Source organism: Nymphaea colorata, chromosome 13 (genome assembly GCF_008831285.2).
Source record: "Nymphaea colorata isolate Beijing-Zhang1983 chromosome 13, ASM883128v2, whole genome shotgun sequence".
In the NCBI taxonomy this organism is placed as follows: Eukaryota; Viridiplantae; Streptophyta; class Magnoliopsida; order Nymphaeales; family Nymphaeaceae; genus Nymphaea; species Nymphaea colorata.
The window spans coordinates 13,035,240-13,056,423 of NC_045150.1; the positions used below are offsets into that span (position 1 = coordinate 13,035,240).

Here is a 21,184-nt window from a genome sequence, read left to right on the forward strand (position 1 = left end):
GGTCCTCTCTTTCACTAGGTGGTGGTGGGCAGTCCTGAGTTCGGCCCTAGCCTCTTGGTCCAACTCATCTCCACCTTTCTCTTGTGAGGCCAAGAATCCCACCTTACATGGAAAACCTCGTGATGATGAAGCCTTCGGGCTGCTCTTAGTAATGTTAGGCCCCTTGGTGCACGCGGGAGGAAGTCTCCTACAATGTGGAGGCAACTCTCGGTTTAGCTCCCCCCTAGGTGGCTGTTGGGATGGATTTTCAGGCCTCCTATACCCGGTCCATCTGTGTCGGTCATAAAAGGTGGCAACCGAAGAGTAACTCTTACCATTTCAGGCTGCCCAACATGGGATTTGTATCCTTCCGACGTACCCGGCTTTATGGTGATGGGCTGCCTTCTCGTTAATGGGTTGGACCATTCCGGGAGGTCCCCTTCCCAAGATGCCTGCGTGTTTATGCCAAGGTAGGAGGGCTACCGGTTTGGTGGAAGGGGCATCAGTCCTTGACATCTCTTCAGCCCAACGCCCCTTGCTTGGGGAAGATCTTCTAATACCCGTTGGTTTGTCGCTGACATAAGTCCTGCCCGCTCTCCTCATAGCTTTGGGAGCATTTGTCCCTCCCATCTCGGCCGACTTCAACCATTCCGGTCCAAGATAGACTTGGCTGAATGCAGCCGGCTTCTCATTCTGTTTTAGCGCAACTCTGCTGTGCACGGACAGCAAGGGCTCACGGCTCTGGCTGAAAGCCCGTGTCTTATGGTCCTCCTTGGTTGGAGGTCTGGTTGGCTTGGTGCCGCCCTTTTTGACATACATGCTTGGCGTCTCTAGAATCTTCAGGCTGATACAACTCGAGTTGGGTACTGAAGATTGATCCCAAATAGTTGCCGGACCAGCTAGGATGCTCCTACAATGAGTTCTCCCATACTCGGTGGGTGGGCACTGATCGAGCGTCGCCGATGGGTGTCTCTCCGGGCACCCCGTCCCCCTTTTATCACGCTGTCCTTGCCAGGTAGGGTCAGGGAACGGATGTGGCCCTCTTGGGTGGCGGTCACCTCGGGTGGGAGCCGGAGTTGGATCCATAGGAAGGGCTGAATCTACTCTAGGAAGTAGCTCACCAAATTTTAGCTGATCGCTGGAATCCCGTGCTTCTGCCGGTTGTTTAGCCGCTCGGGATTCCCCCTCTTCTAGACCCATCTCATATACGTTTTCACTTCCCTCGTCTCCAGCCATTTCTTGCCATTTCAGCCCGAGATAGATGTGATTATAGGCAGTGTATGGACCTATAGAACTCCGCTGGTTTGACTCTCGCTGAACCCCATGTGGTTTACCTTGTAAGCGAGGAACCCATCTACCCTTCAGTCTGGTTTTTCGTCTCAGCTTATATCTAAGACTTAGACCCTGTTTGGAGCCTCCCTTCCTTCCCCGGTCAGAACCCTCTTCATTCTTTCCACCCTCAAGATGACAATGTTGGACCTGTCCACAACCGGATGAGGGTGAGTTGTGGGCGACCCAATGGTTCGGGGTTTCCCGCGGGCTTACCATAGGCGGAAACAAGTCTGGTTCCCTTACGGGGTTGACCGTGAGCTGAGAGGGTCGTGCGGGTTCAGCTATGAACATGTCCGGGAGTGGGCTGGCGTCTACACCTAGGAGGGGGAAGTTCCGGAAACCCCAACCCAGTTGGAATTTACCATCGGTCGGCGGTGGGGTGGCAGTGCCGCCATACCCCAAGCCCTCTTTTTGAAGAACCTCAATGCTGTCCATCCCCTCACGGACCTGCGTTGTGGCAGTCCCTAATTCTGCTCTAAACCGTTCGAGAGTGTTGCTCAAGCCTTCCATGACCACCGCGCCAAGCTCATCAACCTGCTGGGTAAGTTCGGAAGTCGGGGTCCAGTAGGTTTCCATCTTGCTTTTGATGGGATCATGCCTACAGCATCGCTGGATGGGCTGTTGAGTTCTCAACTCTATTTCGACGCTACCTTGGCTGCTAGGGAGCTCTCCTCCCCTCGGCACCGCTCCGCTCCCATCTTCTTTGGCGTCCAAGGGAGGTGTGGCTTGAACTTTCTTAGCCCCGTCAGTCCCTAATCTGCCCTTTCCAGAACTGGTTTGATGGGCGAGAGCTGGGTTGCTATCAGCCCTCCCCTCTCCGTGTTTGGGCCTCGGTGGGGGAAAGTCAAGGACTGCCAAGTCTCCCGGGTATCCTGGTATGGGATCGGGTGGAGCTCCTATCCCAAAGCGTGGAGGCGGCTCCTCAAACTATCTCGCCCCCTGTCTCCTACGTTCTGCCGAACCTGGCCGTGACCTCTGAAAATCCTCCTACCAGCCTGCTGCCCGAAACGTGGTGGCTGTCGCTCGGGTGGAACCGGCTCATACTGCCCCGGGTCTCGCTGTACATAATAGACTCCTCTATCGAACGGTCTAGCTGAAATACCGCCGGTTCGATACGCTTCACTGCTCCTTGCACCCGGCGATTTCCCCCTTTCTTCTTTATCCGCGGGGGTACCCGTGTTGGCCCAACTCTTGGGGTCGGGCGGAGTCAAGTGGTGGCTCCCCCGGCTCTCGTGGCCACCCAAGAGAGTAGTCCACCGGTCGATCTCGGGCTCGAGAGGGGATGTGAGGTCCCCTTGATCCCAGATTTGGGTCCCTTTGGGAGGGTTCCCCAAAATCGTAATGGCCTCTCCGTAACCCTCTTCCGTCGGGGTTAGGGTCGTCTCTAGCCCTTTGGCCGGTTGCCTCAAGACGGTCCTCCCTATTCCTTACTTGCCTTAGGGCTGCTCCCAGGTCGGCCCCTAAACGGTTCATCATTTGGTTCATATTGTCTTGGAACATCAACCCGAGTGCCTCGAACTGTTGGTTGAGTTCCGACCTCCATATGCTCAGATCTTGGTTAGGCACTCGGGCGGAGTAAGTCTCCCCCCGTGGTGCTCGCTCCGCTCCACCTTGAACAGTCGTGCACTCTTCTTGCGCCTCGGTGTCCTCGGCAACCATCGGCGCCCTGTCCTTGGCGCCCTTAGCCATGGCGCGCGCTGCTCAATGTCACGATGTGGCTAGACTGTCTGCCCGCACTGCACTGCCCGGGCTGGCGTCAACCCGCTGTCCGACTGCTATAACCTGGCCGCACGTCGCCCACAACTGCCACTGCCGGCTGAGCTAAGACTGAAGCCTGCCCACTGCCGGGTATCACAAGGATGCTGCTCCTACCTCTCGTGGACGGCTGTACAAGGTTTCTCCGGCCTGTCAAAGGCCCTAGCTTGCCCGGAGGAGTACAAATCCCACCCCAACCTCACAACAAAACTCTCAAGAGCAAATGTGGCTTTAAGGATTACAAATGCGTTCGATACATGGATTAAATCTCTCCCATCTCACTCAACAATCCATGCCTAGAACGTACAAACCACGCCCTTCTTGCCCTTAGGTAAGTCTTCCCACCGCCGGGCTGTGTCCCGTGCAAGGTGCACAAGGAGGAGCCCAAGTCAGGGGTGCCGGTGGCAGGGATAAAGCAAATACAACCTCCCTCGCAACTATAGGGTGAGGCGAAGGGAACCTGGTCACGGGGGCTAAGACCGGCAGCCTGGCTGCACCCCCGTATTCAGCAGCCTCGATCCGTCGACGAGTGGCACCTCCTAGCGGTGCGGCTGGACTTCGCTCCTTGACAAGAAAATGGAGCAGTGGTAGTTACTGAAAAGATATAACAGCAACTAAAAGGGAGAAGGGGATGCACGTCACCGTGAGCTCGGAAACCCCTAAGTGTTGTAGCGTGTAGGGGGAAGCAATCGCTGGAATGGCGCCAGCGAACGCCCTTCCTTCTCCCTAGTCCAGCCCAGTCGAAGTGGCCAGCTGGATCTCCTCCTCCTCAGTCAAGGTGTGTGGCCCTCAGAATCAGCTCGTCGAGAGGATGGCCCCTTACTCATGCAGCTCGGTCCAGCAAAGAAAGAACAAGAACAGTCAAGGGCAGTTCAGCAATACGAGTAAGTAAGGGGGAATGCTTGGAAATGTCACCAGATGTTCGAGTAAACCCCAGGAGAAGATGTGAATGGGGTGTGGCAGTCGCCGGAAGCGCCGGCGGACGCGTATTCTCCTTGAAGCTCTGGTGAATCAGGAATCAGGCAGAAGGTGACTTCAGAGACCTCTGCCCACTCAAAGTTCCGTATCTCCCTGGTCCGATGCCCAAAAATCGTCAATCTGGTGCCAAAAATTTCTTAAGATCTGTGGCTTTCCAATGGTATCAAGAACTCCAGCATCCTCCCGGCACAGAGAAAATCGGAGCTGAAGAAAGTGACGCCTCAACCCTGTTTTTCAGTCGGTCGACAGGCTCAGGGCTGGTTTCAGGCGGCTTCTCAGACCAGTCTCCAGTTAAAAATCCATATCTCCCAGCTCCAAGGTCCAAAAATCCTCAAACCAAAACTGAAAAATTTTAGAGATCCGTAGCTTTCCAGTGGTACCAAGATCTCCAGATACCTCAAAACACAGAAGGATTCGTAGCTGAGGAAATCACGCCTCAGCCGCTCGGTTCAGATTGGTTCCAGGGTGATATCAGTCCAGAAAATGAGCTCCGACCAGTCTCCACTTAAAATGCCGCTCCGGACTGATCTTAAGTCGAAAACTTCTGAAATTTGGCTGCCAGAAAATAGAGACGTATCTGGATCCAACGCACCTAAGACCACTGAAATCCGAGCTCGGAGCTGGCAGCGCCGATCGCCGGAAGTTAGGGTAGTTTCTGGAAAAACTGATAACTGAGAACAGCAGAGAACAGCTTTCGGGTGGTGTCCGGGGCTCTGATTCGTGTGATGGAGTCCGGGACACGACGGACACGTCGTCGCCTCAGTTCAAATCGTCAGGACACGTGCTGTGCGGGACACCGTGTCCTCGGAGTCGGAGGTAAGGCGGGACACGGCGGGACACGGTCGAGATGTGATGCTGGACTCGACGGGACTCGCGTGTCGCTGCGTACCGCCTTCGTTCGGGACACGAAACACTGATTCGTCGCCGGGGACCGAAGAACACGGCGGAATCTCGGCGAAATATTCCGCCGAGATCGTCGTTTTCGCCGGAAAAGTCCGTCCGCGCCGGAAAACTTCGAAAACTCGCCGGTGAACTTCAAATCAAGATTCCAACGTCGTTTCCTGACCAAATTCGACGATCCAAAGCTCGATCTGCTCGGAAATGAGTCAAGAATCCTCGTGTATACTCATCCACACAAATTAATCTTTTCAGGATTGATCGGCCGCTGGACAGTGAGAAATCCCCCTTCAAATCGCCTGGAATCCGTCGGAACCCGCTGGAGAGGGTAAAGACGCCGGAAAATACAGGTTGCCTTCAAAAATCCGTAACTCGCTCCAGGGTGCTCCAAAAATCGTCCGAAAAATCCACAGCACTCCCAAGACGTAGACGAAGAAAATGGATGGGTGCTTGACAGCTAGAACTCGTCCAGAAAATAACGCCGATGATCTGAAGAGCGTTCTTCCTCTCGGTTTTCTGTCTCAAGCGGTCCAGCGTCAGTATGCTTCACGAATCAGTCTCCCCTGGCCATGCGATAGCTCTGATGCCAGTTTGTTGGAGCCCGCGGCCGGGAGGGATGCTGGAGGCAGCCGACCGCGGTCCTGATCGCCCAGAATCTCGCTCGGAGGGGGAGAACACCAATGGAACAGTAACCGGCCTCTTTGGAAACGGTGATGGCAGGGAGGATGCGCAGGTAACAGGGAGGCTAACGGAGGGTCTTGCAGGTGGTGTGGGCATCGGATGGGTGAAGGGAAACGGCGGAGGATGCGTGGGCAGCGATCGGTGGAGTCTCCTCAACCCGGGATGGGCTTCAGGCGAAGGAGAGCTCGTTGAAGGCAGCCATGGAAGCTGGAACAGAGCATACACAGGAAGAAGAAGGGGAAGAAGAAAACATCATTCTCATTGATGAAATGAGATGGAATCCAAGGGGGCTGCCGCCGGGAATGGCGTCCGGCGACCTTCTGGGTAGAACCTCCAGGAACGACCCTCTTGGGAATCCTCTCTCAAAGCATACCTCAACAATGGCTGCCTCCCCCCTTATGAAGGAGGAGGACGAAGGCCCAACGGCCTCCCACGGCTCGCGTGGGAGGTGGCCGACCAGCGTCCCGGTTCGATAGCCTTGTCGAACCGGGTCGGGGGCGGCGAGTCGCCCCGGGTCTTTAAGAGACCCGGGTCCCAAATCCGATACAAGAAACTCGGATCCGGACCCCAGTCCGGATCCTCCAAAAAGTCCGGGCCAACCCGCCTCACAAATCCGGACCCGTATCCGTTTATTCCCTGAGTGTCCCTCTATACAGTGTCAGCACCCCTCGTCGTGTCAGGCATCACAGCAGGGACGTGTCCCGTCCAAATGACACCCGTGTCCCGCTGGAACTCCTCCCGGCTGGGGTGCACCCGTCGCTACCGAGCCTTCTCGCCCGAGTGTTGCCGCGTCGCCTAGTAGGTCGCGCGCAGGGGCGTCGGCCAGCCCGCCTAGCGCTCGGACGTCGCTTGGCCCTGGCCGCTGGTCGGCCAGGCGGCAGTCGTTAGTGCTGCCGTCTCCCTCAGTCCCTTCTGCACCTGCCCTGGCACGAGCGAGGGAGGCTAAACCTCCCGTGGCGGTTGCCTCAGCCGCATGCACCTCCTGGCGGCCCGCGGGGTTAACCTCCCGTGTAGGTTTCCGGGCTGTGCCCGGCTCTTGTCTATGGTCTGAAACCTCCCTCTGATCTGCTCTGGGGTCATCACCCCCGCCTCCTGGTGCGTGGCCCATCTCGTCTGTGGGCTGTGCGTGGCCTTCCGCCCTATCGGTGCCGGCTGCGGCCCTCATCCTGGACGCCGACGGATGGGCCGTATCACTAAGTAATCAACATTCCTTTTTTGCTAAATGTCTAAGTTTGAGTTAGCAATAGACTGTGGCCTCACGTATTCTGAATTTGGGAACTATCTAATCAATCTTTTTCTTGAAGCTTGAAATTTTGAAGATGTAACATCTTCTAGCATGCTTGAAAATTTTGGTATTTCCCTCATCCTTATTGTTTTCTGATGTTGTCTTTGAATTCCATACCTTACGTTGCATAAGTTTGTAGGTTTATTGGCTGAATATCTGTGACAGCAGCATCGCATCTAAGGGGTCAGCATGTCAACCGTGAGTTATGGTTTAATCTTCACAAGTCATGCTGTTATGGTTAGTACTGGGTACTTGTTTTCATTAGTTTTAGGTTTCATACCTGTGCTTTATTAGAGAGTGCATCAATGAGACATCTCTTATGTTTGCATGAACCAAATGTTCAAGGCCATATTTTTTGAGACAACTTGAAAGACTAAAAGAGAACTGGGGACTGGAAAATTTGCCAACTCATGATGTTACAGAGATATTTCATTAGCTGCTTCTTGGCTGTTAATTTGCTTCTTGAATGTTCTTATATGGAGGGTCATATTTTTTGTGTTTTGCAATTCATTAGATGATTTGAAAGTTCAAATGATGAGTGATCTTCACCACCATATTCATGGGGAGTTGGACATGCTGCATTTTTCCTCTGGTCCCACTTCTCTCGTACGATACACATTCATGGGTTTAGGATGTAGGGAAACTGTAGAGCCATGTTATATTTTCCATGCAGGTCAGCTTAACCTAACAAGAAATCTGTTGCTTTTTATTATGGGATCTTTTTTCTTCACACTTTTACCTTAGCAAAGTTTTGATTAACCTTATGAACTTTATGTTTGGAAGAATGCTTCATTAACAGAGGGGGCACTTGAGCATGTTGGATTCCAAGATTTGGTAAATAGGTAGCATAGTTTGGGTTTCATGTTTGTGCAGTCCCTACTTATTTCTCTTCTTGCTAAGTAATCAACATCCCTTTTTTGCTAAATGTTTAAGTTAAGTTTGAGTTAGCAATAGACTGTAGCCTTGCATATTCTGAATTTGGGAACTATCTAATCAATCTTTTTCTTGAAGCTTGAAATTTTGAAGATATAACATCTTCTAGCATGCTTGAAAATTTTGGTATTTCCCTCATCCTTTATTGTTTTCTGATGTTGTCTTTATCATAAGTTGCTTAAGTTTGTAGGTTTCTTGGCAAAATATCTGTGACAGCAGCATCGCATCTAAGGGGTTAGCATGTCAACCGTGAGTTTAATCTGCATGAACCAAATGTTCAAGGCCTTATTTTTTTATATAACCTGAAAGACTAACAGAGAACTGGGGGCTGGAGAATTTGCCAACTCATGATGTTACCGAGATATTTCATTAGCTGCTTCTTGGTGGTGTTAAATGGCTTGGCTTCTTTGAGTTGAAATTATTCTGGAAATATTCTTTTATGCAGAGTCTTATTTTTGTGTTTTGCAGTTCATTAGATGATTTGAAAGTTCAAATGATGAGTGATCTTCGCCACCATATTCATGGAGAGTTGGACATGCTGCATTTTTCTTCTGGTCCCCTGATATAGCTCTCACAATTTCTCCTGCAATTGAACACTTGGCAGTCCAAATAACCTTGGACATCTTTAAACATCTTGGCCATGCTAATTGTTTTTTCGACACCACTGGGATACATCCTGATCTGGGGTTGTACCTTTGGCTTTTATCGGACTGGAAGGAGTCCAAGGAGATAGAAGAATTATCTGGACAAGCTTAGGACTCACAAAGGGTTTGAGAAATGAGTGGAGGCACAATGATTTTTGAGAAATGACAGGCTTGACAAGTGGGTATGGTAAATTCTCACAGTCGGTCTCTTGTTGGCAAGCTTTAAGAGGTGTGAACACTCTCTAGAGAAGTCAAGTTTTATGAGATGCTACACTCTCTAGATAAATTTTTTACCCTAATTAGAGCCTGAATGACGAAACATTGTAGAACCAAGCCATTGACTAGCCCCTTTGTCAAGTGAGAGGCGATCGAGCACATGTTAGGCCTCTTAGGAAGTATTTTGAGCTTAAATAACTCCTGCAGTTGGATGAAAGATGGATGAAAGATTCATGCAGTGCAGTGAAGTATGTGTGATGCATTGGAACGCAGCCACCATGGAGATGTTGTCGACCCCAGAAATCTTTACGCTCCATCGATACCCTTAAAGAAATTAGGGTTACACAAAAACTTAATGAGGCTTACCTCTCCGTGAGTGGCCTACTTAGAGTTGGGAGGGTGCATTGGTTAATCACTTGATTGCAAGTGAACCAGAATCGGTGCTAACATTGGTAGGCACTCATAGCGCTGACTTTTTCCAAATTTTATCTTTCTGCTCGGTTCTTTTGTAGGGTTTGCTTTGAAATACTGGCAGCTAAGCCACAATCGTTGTTGGATGGTTTTCAACATTGCTAGAGAATTTTGAACTACCTGGAATGGTTGAGGAGAAATGTAAGAGTGAGCTTGACATAAAACTATGCAGCATAAGGAGGCAGTAGATGTTTCATGTCAACCACTTGTGGGGCTCTATAAAATGCAAAATCTTATGTTCAGCTTTAATGGATCTAAGATCATTTTCTATCTTTCCTTCATTTTGCATCTTACATGTTTTCCATGAATCTTCAGAATCTTAGGGCCTTGTGTTATCTCCTCTCTGTTCTTTTCCGGTGCTTGTCTTCATGTATCTTCTACTGACATTTATTGTGGATGGTACCACTAATAGAATTTTATTGTACAGACTGGTGTCAACCTTTATTGGAAATGCTGAAGAACTTTCAGGTTTGATTTTTAGTGACATTTTAATGACATTTTTGTATGCATTTTGCTCCTGGACAAGAGCTCTGTGGACTACTGGTGATGCTTGCAGGATGGTGGTGATGATGGTGTTAGTTGAGGTAGCGATGGCTCTCTGGTTACGCCTCTTCTCTTTGTTGTGGTTGAAGAAAACAGGAGGGTTCAATTCGAAACTTAATATGATTAAGCATGGAAAATGCTAATTGTTGCTGGTTTCTCTTCCTAGATATATAATTTCTTCTAATTCCGCCAGGCCCAAAGTGGGAAATATTGAGGTGGGCACATCTTGTTTGATTTCATCGATCGCTGGTACTTCTTTGGAGATCCGACGGCTTACATACAACAACAATTTTAATTTGCTTTGGCATATTTTTATACCGAGAATGTTAGCAATTTTATATCAGTTTACAAACCCTGCCAAGAGATAAAATGCGGTACTGAATTAATGTGATACTCGCCCATCCCTGTCGTCAATGGGGCTCAGTTGGCAGGCGTTGCTGTTTATGGGTGCACCGACTACGGACAACTGCCCTCATGTCAAAGACCATCCATCTTCAAGATGGCAGGTACGTTAACTTGTGCCGTCTTTTCTACATGATTCTAATGGTTCTACTTATGTGGCGTCCACTACAATTGGTATTTTGCTGCAGAGGAAATGAGAAAAATGGAATGAAGTAAATAGTTTAACGAAAACATCAACACGATGAGGGTGCGACTTTATTCATTTCTATTTTTGTAACACAAGGTAGGTAAAGAAAAAGGGTCTGGTATTTTATATCATGCGTTGAAAATGATCTACATTAGGGGAATGTGTGAACCTAATTCAAGTAATACTGCCGCTAACCAGACCAAATTTTTCTATCTTATTGGATACAAAAAGTTAATGTTTTGCCATAATAAAGTTTTTTATGTTCTAAATGCTTTTTCTAAAATGCTTTTGCTAAATTTGCCGCCGGGGTTTGCGATAATTTGGTAGGCCATCCTGGTATTACCGGGAGGTATATCTCTTGCTGCAAGTTTTAAGCTGAATGTACCGTCAGAAGCTTCAAACGCTTAACCGACCGGCGATAGCTAAACTGCTGAGGTGCCCTTGCTTTCACACAGACACACCCACAGACACATAAAGAAGGAAGAAAAAGGTTACGTTTTGTTTCCTCGCGGCTACCAGTCAAATTGAAAGGATGCTTGGGGTTCACGTGAAGGCGAGGAACTGTATCTGCTGCGCGTGTCCAGACTTCTCCCTTACCTTCTTACTTGGAGTGAAGAGCTCCCCAGTTTGCAGTCCAAGGATTGATGCTTACAAAGATCGAACTGATGATCCAACTTTCCCGACCGGCCAGACAAACCAGCGGCACTCTGCAGCCTTGGCTCCATCGATGAAATGCCATTTCTGAAAGAACATCGCGGCCTTTCCTTGATTGCATCCGAAAGTTTGAGACTTTTCGTCTTTCCGTTAATATCGACCAGCTCTTTGACTTTCAGAAACACCAGCCGAATCATTCAATTCTTCAAGTTGGTGAGCTGCCTCTTCCCAGCGGCAGTGGCACCATTAAAGGCCGTTGGTCCTTAAATTCGCGATTCATAATTGGTTCCTGGTCAACTCTATTAATGAGGCTGCTGGATGAGGCTACCGTTGTGTCTGTGCTCAAAAGCAGAAGGCAAAGCCACATGAAAAGCAATGTCCGTGATCTTCAATTTCGTCGCCGGTTCTTGCCCCTGCTGTTGCTTCTCTTCCCGATTGGTAAGGGTCAAAAGAAAAGGAGTGGGGAACTGAAGGAGATGATGGCACCAGCGTTCTTCCCTTGTATGTTCTTCTTTCTCTCGTCTTTCTTTGCTCTGTGTTGCTTTGGTGGACCCATTTTCACAGAGTTTATCCGGCCGAATTTCACTGCTACCAACCTTGGATTCGTTGACAACAATGATGTTTTCCTGGCTTTCAAATCTAACATCTTCCGAGCTTCCATCTGCAACCCTGCTGGTAATGGTGAGTTCTACCTCTGCGTCCTGCATGTTGAATCCAATCAGGTTGTCTGGTCAGCTAATCATGACGAACGGTGATCGGATTGTCTTCTTAACGGCACGGTGATCGGATTGTCTTCTTAACGGCTGGGATACTCATTTACGGCGCCAATGGCAGCTTGGTATTGGACAAAGTTTAGGGTCTATTTGGTAGGAGGAAAAGGGAGGTAGGAGGAAAAGGGGGGATTGAGCAATCTCTCCTTTGTTTGGTTGGCTAATTAGAAAGGAGGGAAAGGGATGGAAAGGGGTAAAGTATCCTCCCAAATCCGTCTTGGGAAGGAAAGAAAAAAAAGTAAGTGGAAGAGTTTTTTATTCTCACACTACTCTTCATTTTCTTTCACTCATTTTTAAAATCCATTAGTCTTTTTTTTCATTCCATTCATTTCTCTTCCCTTTCTATCCCAACATTTTTAATCAACTCTTTCCATTCCATTCCTTTCACTTTCTCTTCCCTTCCCTTTCCTTTCCCTCCCTTTTCATCCCTCCCTTCCCCTCCTACCAAACATGCCCTTAGGTCACAAGCCGATGCGGTGTCTTTGGTTCACTTAGAGGACACAGGGCATCTGTGGCTTTTGGATGGAATTAGCATATGAAAACGGGTTTGAGTCGGATCCACTAATGCCGAGCCTTATGACCCAAATCTGTAAAAGTTGATGCTTGAGCACTTTGAAAGAGACAAAGTGGAACAAAGGTAAACATTTTATTTCCACGCAAATTTGGAAGTTCAAATGCTATACATGGTGATGCATAAGAAAGCAGTTCCCATGAACCGTCATAGATATATGGAATTGGATTGCGGATCTGATTATCTAAACCTCTGGGACTGCACAATTTCTTATAGCCAAGCAAGGATGTCAATTGGTCCAATTTGCGATTGATCAGACCCTGTTTCGATGTAGAATGGACTGGTAAAGAAAATGAGGTCACACAATCAGACCCGGTTTCGATGTAGAATGGACTGGTAAAGAAAATGAGGTCACACAATCAAGGTTTCTATACAATTTGTACCAAAGCCGGATCATGACTCCAAGATCTGAAATGTTTACCATATTTCACATGTAAATCCAGGATATTAGACTAGTACATGGACATGATTTGGTTTCAGAAAATGCAACAAGAGTCTGAACAATGCCCACCCGGACCTGATTATCATGGACTCAGGAAGCCTGTTTCTAAACCTGAAACTGGTTCATATAGTGAAAATCTGGATCCCCAAATGGACCAAATCTAATTTGGTCAAGAAATTTGTGTCCAACGGATCTCACTGGATATGGCTAGACCTGGATGTAAAACGGATATCATAACAATGACAGTCATTTATCAAATGAAATAGAAGTAGAATTTGTAGATCTATCTAAACATGAGAGTTGGCAGGCTAAGATCTAGATCCAGTGACGCCAAACTCCATGGCTGCATTTTGATGCAGCTTAGTTGTGAATATCAGCTCTGGGCCAAAGCTCTCCAGATCCAAGGAAGAATTGAAGATCAACCATGTCGAAATTAAAAAAAAATCTGCTGCAAAGTTTCCATACATCCCATATTGAAGAGCCTTTCTTTTGGAGAACAAGTTCTTGGATAGCACATCGATTGAGTCCAAGCTCACTGTAGGTCTAAAACAAATGGAAATGTAGGTCCAAAAGCAAAAGATGTAGAGGCCCCCTGCCACTTTGCAGGAGACTCTTAGGGGAGAACGAACAAGCTTGTTTGCATCAGAGTGAGCGAAGAAGTCCTATTTCATTTCACCACCCTTGTGAGAGCCGAAGCTCCCCTGCCCCCAAGGTCTAAGGCTGTGTCGCGAGTATTTGTTGATCCAAAAATCTACCAGATGTCGTGATCTCAGTTTCTCCTATTCAAAACCAGGGGGTCTAAGGGGAATGAATGGGAGGGACAGATGATGAAGTTATGTAGTGATGGTGCCTCACACTTCAAGCTTAGCTCCGAACCTTTTGGGAATTGCGTCTAAGTGGAAGTTGAGGGCGACCAGTCCACCCCATAGTTACAGAAAATGCTTTGGGTACGGGTCTTCTGGATCAAATCCTGTTTTAACTGTGTGAAATAGGATCATTTCAGATTTAAAATCCAATGATGGCGTTTGGATCTAAATCCTGTCCAACTCCAATTTTGTCATAAAAAGGTTCGATTTGGTAAAGAATTAGATCCGACCCATTTTCGAAAGAAGCTTCCCACCAATGGTAAGAAGTGCCGATGAAAAGGGTGAAGGTCAAAATGGGAATTAATGTTTTCCGAACAGCTACTCGCCACACAAGATGCCATGGACAGAGTCGGACGTCACATGACTTGAAACATTTTTCTATTTTTTCTCATAATTTATTTTCACTCTCTGTATATCCACCTCTCTCTTCAAATATATTTTATATATTTGTACAAACAAATGAGATTTAATTTTCAAGAGAGCACAAAGAGATTTCTAAACTATTTTGACCATAATGATGATTCAATTGTTGAGTTTGATGAGACTCAACACTTGGATCATAGAAGCCAACACGCATATGCACACACACACATATATATATATATAATATAAAAGATTTTACAACATTTCAAAAAATCAATATTTTTTGTTTTTACATCATAAGAGTGCACCTGCATAAGACTTGGTTCCATTTGTAATCATCTAAACCTAATTAACTCAAGCCTTAGGTCTGACAGTTTTAAGAGGATCAACGTAACTAGTCGGGCTAGTGGATACTCATATTACATTGCCAATTTGATTTCCATGAGTTATACTCTCATGCATTCTATGGAGGTAAACTCAAGCAGCATCGAGCTCGCTACCCAATAACTTATTTTACTTTTAAATATACATTTTATTATAATTAATTATATTTATATATTACATTATATTTTTATATATTTTATGTTCTTGTCGTAGCATAAGAAGTTGACACCTTAGGAGCTCCAAATAGTGACTATTCACCTACCAGCCGCTGCCCCCTTCCCTCTGGGATGGACAGTAGGTGGCTTCAATTATAACACAAAAAGGCTAGGAGACCAATCCTGAAATTTTCTGCAGAAAATCTTCAACATAAATTATGCACCGAGAAAAACGCTAGTTGCAATCGATCGAGCCATGGCCATTTCATTCATCCACATATTTTGTTTGTCAAATCTAACAATACAGATACCCGATACAAAATAATATTTAAATTTCATCAAAATTAGACTTTTTTTTCTCAAGGGCACTAACACATAGTAAAACTTAGACACTTCAAAAAATATTGGACCTTTTAACTATATCTGCAATAAAATTATATGAAGCACTATTAAATAATATGAAGCACTAATATACAATAAATCAAATCATGTCAGTCTGTGTGGGCAACTACCACTTTATTTTAAGCTATTGTAAAAGTTTGATGTGTGAGAGGAAGGAAGAAGGTTGGTGGGAATTCAGTAATGTCACACCCGTGAACCTCCCATTAGGCAGCCGTGGAAAGCCAACGGGTCCGATCGACTGGGTCAATTATTGTCCGCATAATCCGATGCACCTTATATGGATCCCGAATTATCGGGACCAAGCTTTGGATTTGGAGTCACAATGAATTATTTGGATCCAATGTGGATTACTGGGCCAGTGGAACTGGATATGGGTTATCAGACGTTGGTCACGACCCGATCCTACTCACAGATCCAAATGGAGGACAGATTGGTTTACTTTTATAAACTTGTGCTAAAGGTCCAGAGATGGCCGACTGGGAATCATTTGGTCATTAATTACAGTAGTCACCGTTTTTATCCTTTTTTCTAGTTTTCAATTAGAAAAGTTTTACATTAATTTTTTCACTTTTTCTTACTTTCCAGGTTTTTCTTACTAAGACAACTCATGAGCAGCCAAAAGTTTGTCTGCTGAATTATGTAATCCAAAATAAAGGGGATCCAGCAAACCAAAGTAAAAAAGGGAGCAGAAGAAGGAGGGAAAAGCCCTTTTATATTGTGTTGTCTAAATAAGGCACTAATAAAGAAAAAAATACACAGGAAACAAACAGAAAATTCACCATTCCAGTCTAGATTATGAAATTTGTGCAACAAAACGTTTGACATTGACCACATTACATTTTCCATAGATGTCATTAACTTTCTTAAGGTCCTTCAAATCAGCTAACCTGCCAAGCAGATTGTTCGAATTCAAATTTGAATTTTATATTCCTAATTAACAAATAATGTATGCATAATGCACATGATTGTATATCGACATCAAAGCCTGAATAATGCCTTCATACATTCAACTGCTATCAGCGCTGTAATATTAGATTCCATTAATGAGTTTGTTGCCGATGATTCACCTACAACGCTTGATTCAATGCTATCTGATCCAATCCCTACCACCTCTCTCTCGCCCTCTCCCTCTTCATGTCTTTTGCTCTCTCAAGAGGAAAGCAAGGAACGAAGGAAAGGGTGAGGTGAAGGAATTTAAGTCTTACCAACGTTTTTAAAATACTAGTATAAACTTTTACCGATGTTTCAGAAATGCCAGAAAAAGATTTTACCGACAGTTTTTAGACGCCTTGAAAAGTTTTTTTAGGATGCCAGTGAATTTTTTTCAACATCTTCAGAATGTCTGTAAAAGTATCTTTGTATAGAATTTTGTATAGACTACAGTAAAAACTTACAGTGGTGTCCTTTTTATCAATGTTTTTTCCACCCACTTGATCGAGCTAGCCTTGACCGATTCCGGTGAGTCATGCGTTCCATTTTATACTTGTTCAACAGATGAAATTAGCAACTTGACCTCTCGAAAGTGTACAACAAGACAAATTGGCAATTCCTGTGCAAGGCGCTAAGATAGGTAAGATTTGATCACTGGTGCGTTGAATTGATTTATACTTACATCTCCATTGCTTCTCAAGGGGGTCATTGATGGTAGAGAAAGAAAATTCTTCAATTGCCATAGAGGTTTTGGTCATGGTGATGTACTATTATCACCTTACTTGTTCATAAACAAAGATGTGCTGCATCCCCAATCTATCATAAACAAATCAAAGTAGAAGGTTGGCATCACGATCAACTCAGCAAAGTCCAGAATCACAGCATTCAAGCCGTAGGGATGTCCCTCGTGGAGATTCAAACTTGCTTGGGATTGGAACTTGAAAGTGAACACATTCCGTTGGACGCGGGGCTATGCATGCGTCCAGAAGAGAAAGTCAAGTGCAAACTTATCAGTTGGAAGGCTAAATGCCTGTCATATACCGCCGGCCAATAACAACCAAAAATATCGCGTGTATCTTAAAAAATCGGCAAAATAAGCAAGATGCCTCTTGCTATAATCAGCCTATCAGGCCCTGATGAAGTGTACTATTATACAGAAAATAAATTGAAAAAAATATGTTATAGAAGATTGAAGAAAGTGTATGATGCATAGAGCAAATTGAAGGCAGCACCTCAAATGCCATTTGTTTTCCCTCAAAATCGAAACCCTAAACTGTGTTTCTCCTTTCCAAACTAAAAAAAAAAGGATGCCTTCTAAATTGTCTCCCTGTCGCCTGCTCCACGACACAATTATCTTCTCTCTCCGTCCCTCATCTTCTCACTCACTCGCTTCTCGTTCTCTCTCTGTTCTTCATTGGTTTCTTACACACACAAGAAGATAGGAGGTGGCAGTAGGGATGAAAAGCCCTTTTCGACGGGAATAACAAAACCGACCGACCTTAAAATGAATTTTTTTCAAAAACAATGCCTAGTCCACCATTTTTAAAGAGTTTCTCTCTCTTGTCATTAAAATTTTTCTATACACATAGTGCTCCGTTTGAAGGATAGTTTAAATCATCAACGTTTACAAGTCCTATTACTTTAAAGATTTATATCACTGACATTTGGTACGGTTAAAACCCATTAGTTATAATTAATATGAGTATTGGGAAATATTGATATGTTTCTAATAGTTTTATGTTGTTTTGTTATTTATCCTCTTTTTTTTTTGGTTTTAGATAGATATATTGTATACTTTCTATGATTCAATATGTTTTAAATTTTCTAATTTTAACAACTAAAATATATAGTTAAGTTATTAATTTAATAGCAAATAAAAAGTTTTTTTCAATACATAACAATATTTGATACAAATATTGTTTAAAACTTTTTCCTTAAAGTGGTTTACACAAGCCAATATAAGTCGATGCGTATTAGGTGACCGATCCACGCTTCAGGTCCGATATTTATTTTATAAATATTAAAAATATTGATTGGATACTATATGAAAAATAAGGCTGAATATTGTCCTTAATTTACCCCCACCCCCATCAACAGTAAACCAGTCAAAGGTTGCCACCGATATATAACCAAAAGCAAACCGCATGGATCTCATGGTCGTCGCCTTCTGTGCAAATTGATACGGAAATGGGTACCTTGGAAGTCGCTTTCTGCTTCGAACGTGACGTCGATCCTTCGGTATCCTTTCCCATCTCTTTGGGGTGAATAAGAGGTATTAATTCCACCACCCGGAAAAGGGTCAAAGGTCCCCCAATTCTCTCAGTCTTTGGGATTCTGAGTTGTGTCGGTGTCAGCGATAGCAACGGTGCACCCTTCAACTTGAATGTCACGCCCTACCACTTTATGACACAGAAACATAACGTCCTTCCCACCTCTTACCATGACTCCTTTCCCTTTATCATCCTGCAACTTCCGAGGGATGAAAGCTCCACTAGCGGAGATCCATATAATCTCTTTCGGTTCAGTCATTGCCTCATCACTTTCTGCTTGTTTGAAGATTATCCAAGAATTATCATGCCCCTCGGCCTTAACCTGGGTTACTCTATAAGACCGTGGCATGCATCCCTCAACACTAACAGTAGTGTAAGTGTTGCCTCGGCGAGGCACATTGGGGAGAGAAAAACATACCGTCACCGACCATGTCCATAACGACCATGACCATGTCCATACCAACCATGTCCATGTCCATAGTCTGTGTGGAGATTTGGAGTGGAAAGAGTCAATCGGGCTGTCCAGAAACGATGAGATATTCACAATGTTTGAATTTGGCCTCCTGGTACGTGCACATTTAAAATAAGATTAGATGTAGACTATATACATGCACATTTAATATGATATATATATTTGATATGAGCACATATAAACGACAATCAGCCATGGTACATGTACACAATCGAAGCGAACCTACCTACAAAGCAGTTTAAGCGGTTGGGCCTAAAGATGAAAACTTTTGTGCAGGACACTTACTAAATATAGCGGCCGAGCTATTACCTGGCTTAGGGCCACTCAAGCTGATAAGATGGTCGCCAATCTTGGCCTAACTAACAGGTATGTAAAGGCAAAATAGGGTAAGGTTGGACAACGGATAAGATGGTCGCCAATCTTGGCCTAACTGACAGGTATGTAAAGGCAAAATAGGGTAAGGTTAGACAACGGATAAGATGGTCGCCAATCTTGGCCTAACTGACAGGTGTGTAAAGGCAAAATAGGGTAAGGTTGGACAATGGATAAGATGGTCGCCAATCTTGGCCTAACTGACAGGTATGTAAAGGCAAAATAGGGTAAGGTTAGACAACGGATAAGATGGTCGTCAATCTTGGCCTAACTAACAGGTATGTAAAGGCAAAATAGGGTAAGGTTGGACAACAGGCCTGGGCTACCACTGGGTACCCAGTACCCAGCCTGATTCAAACTCGGTCCAAGCAGAAAAAAGAGCACCAGGCCGGCCTGATGCCCAGGCTTATTGAACACCCTACTCTTGTTAAGAAGCTGGCAGGTCACACCCTTGATTATGGGCCACACGGCCCCAATAATTTCGGGGTTCTGTTTACATGGATTGAGTTAGATTCAACTTATTTAGAAAAAAAAAGGAACTTTAGTCCAGAAACCAACTCCATGCTCAGCGCTTCTACGCCATCAAAAGAGGCACGCAAGCGATAGCATATGAAAGGTCACCTAAACAACGCACCCGAGTGAACACTCATATTGCTCCACTTTGTAAGGTATTAATAAGACGACCAAGAGAAAAAGATTTTTACTTTCTACTCTATTGTATTGTGATCGATAAAACAGAATGCAGGCCAACAAGAAGTTTATGAAAACGATATTGATATATAAATGTGTAAAGAAATTACCTTCATCATGTCATTCATGTTCCTTAGTGCTTTACAGTAGTGGAGTGCCAGGGACTCTAGACATCTCAGTTTGCTAAGGCCAGGAGCATCTATAAGATGGCTGCATCCGCTCAGACATAAATGTCGCAGGGCTTGCAAATCTGAAATGTCTGGGATGGTCTTCATCCGCGCAATTGCTGATTTCCAGCTCTTGCAGGTTTGTCAACAGGCCAACAGACTCCAGAAGTCTTTGCATATACCCTTGGCTTAATTGGAGCACCTTTAAAGACGTCAACCTGCCAATCTCTTCTGGGAGTTCTTCTAGCGACCAACACGAGCGAAGGACGAGCTTCTCCAAAGAACTTAGGCGACAGATGCTATCAGGTATGTTCTTTAGAGAACCACAGTCTCCCAAGTTCAAGCACACCAACTTGTTGAGATCGCCAATCGATTCATGGACTCGACCCAGCTTGGCTCACCCTTCAAATACCAATTTGGTTGCATTTGCAATCAGCCTAAAATGGGGGGTGCTCTTGAGGTTCTTGCAATTCTTGAGAATAAGGACTTTCAATTGGCTGAAGGTCCGCGAGTAGTTCGCCTCCTGGGGCAAACTACTAGTCACACTTGGACCTAGAAACTCCTCTATGATGCTCTCTGTCAGGTCGAGCACTACAATGTTCACAACATCAAAGTCGATGGTTGGCAATGATTTCAACGGACATTGCCACCACCTCAGGAACTGCAACGATTTGGGTAGATCCTGATACAAGCCCTCCATCCTTACCAAGCTTGTATAAAGTATTCTCAGGTTCTCCATGTTTCTAAACGACGTCGTTTTTAAAGGTGGAATGTGCTGCCGGCCGTGACGGTGGAAAATAATGGCTTCAACCTTCTTTGTTCCCTAGGATAGGAAAGATCACGAGAAAGAAAGAAAAAAAATGAGCTCCTTGATAAAATGAAAACGTCGAAGCACTGCAAGTGATGTTGTATGATTTCTGCTAAAGCTTTCTGCCAAAAGAAGTCAGAATTTAAATTTAGAGCTTTATGCAAACTATCAGCAGGAATAGGAGATCAGCTATCGAAGTCTACAATTTTCAGCTCCACATGGTTATGCTCAAGAAAAAGTAAAATTAGAAGTTGGAGGTTTGAGCCTTCCAGTATCAAGTTTTGACAGGATAATTTTCAGAAAGCTATGACAACATAATTATAAGGTTGAGGAGGATTCTGGAGAAGCACCCCCACACCCCTTTTTTCCTACCTCCAAGGGTTGCTTCAATGTTTGAATTGTGGAGATGTGGAATAGCAACCACACAAACAATGAACTAATCAGTTAGAAACTCGATCAGCCATACTATACTATGCTCCAAAAAGGAGAATAACAAAATTTTGGCCAGATGCCAAATAAAGCAACAATCGATAGTAGGCACTGCTGATCAACTATGTTCCATTTG

The 21,184-nt window shown here is 45.2% G+C and overlaps 1 protein-coding gene across 1 annotated transcript; it reads right to left on the reverse strand.

The window, feature by feature from the left end:
* Positions 1–19,827: 19,827 nt before the first annotated feature.
* Positions 19,828–20,511, reverse strand: LOC116266694 (disease resistance protein RUN1-like). Its single transcript, XM_031648005.1, has 2 exons — positions 20,224–20,511; positions 19,828–20,124 (listed from the first exon to the last, which is right to left on the reverse strand). The coding sequence occupies exons 1-2, from the start codon at positions 20,509–20,511 to the stop codon at positions 19,828–19,830; spliced, it is 585 nt and encodes a 194-aa protein (XP_031503865.1).
* Between the last annotated feature and the right edge of the window lie 673 nt (positions 20,512–21,184).

Coding starts and splice junctions, on each gene's coding strand:
- LOC116266694 (XM_031648005.1), bottom strand. CDS start 20,511: ATGGAGGGCTTGTATCAGGATCTACCCAAATCGTTGCAGTTCCTGAGG. Junction 20,125..20,223: donor TTGCAAATGCAACCAAATTG/GTATTTGAAGGG, acceptor GGTTCTCTAAAG/AACATACCTGATAGCATCTG.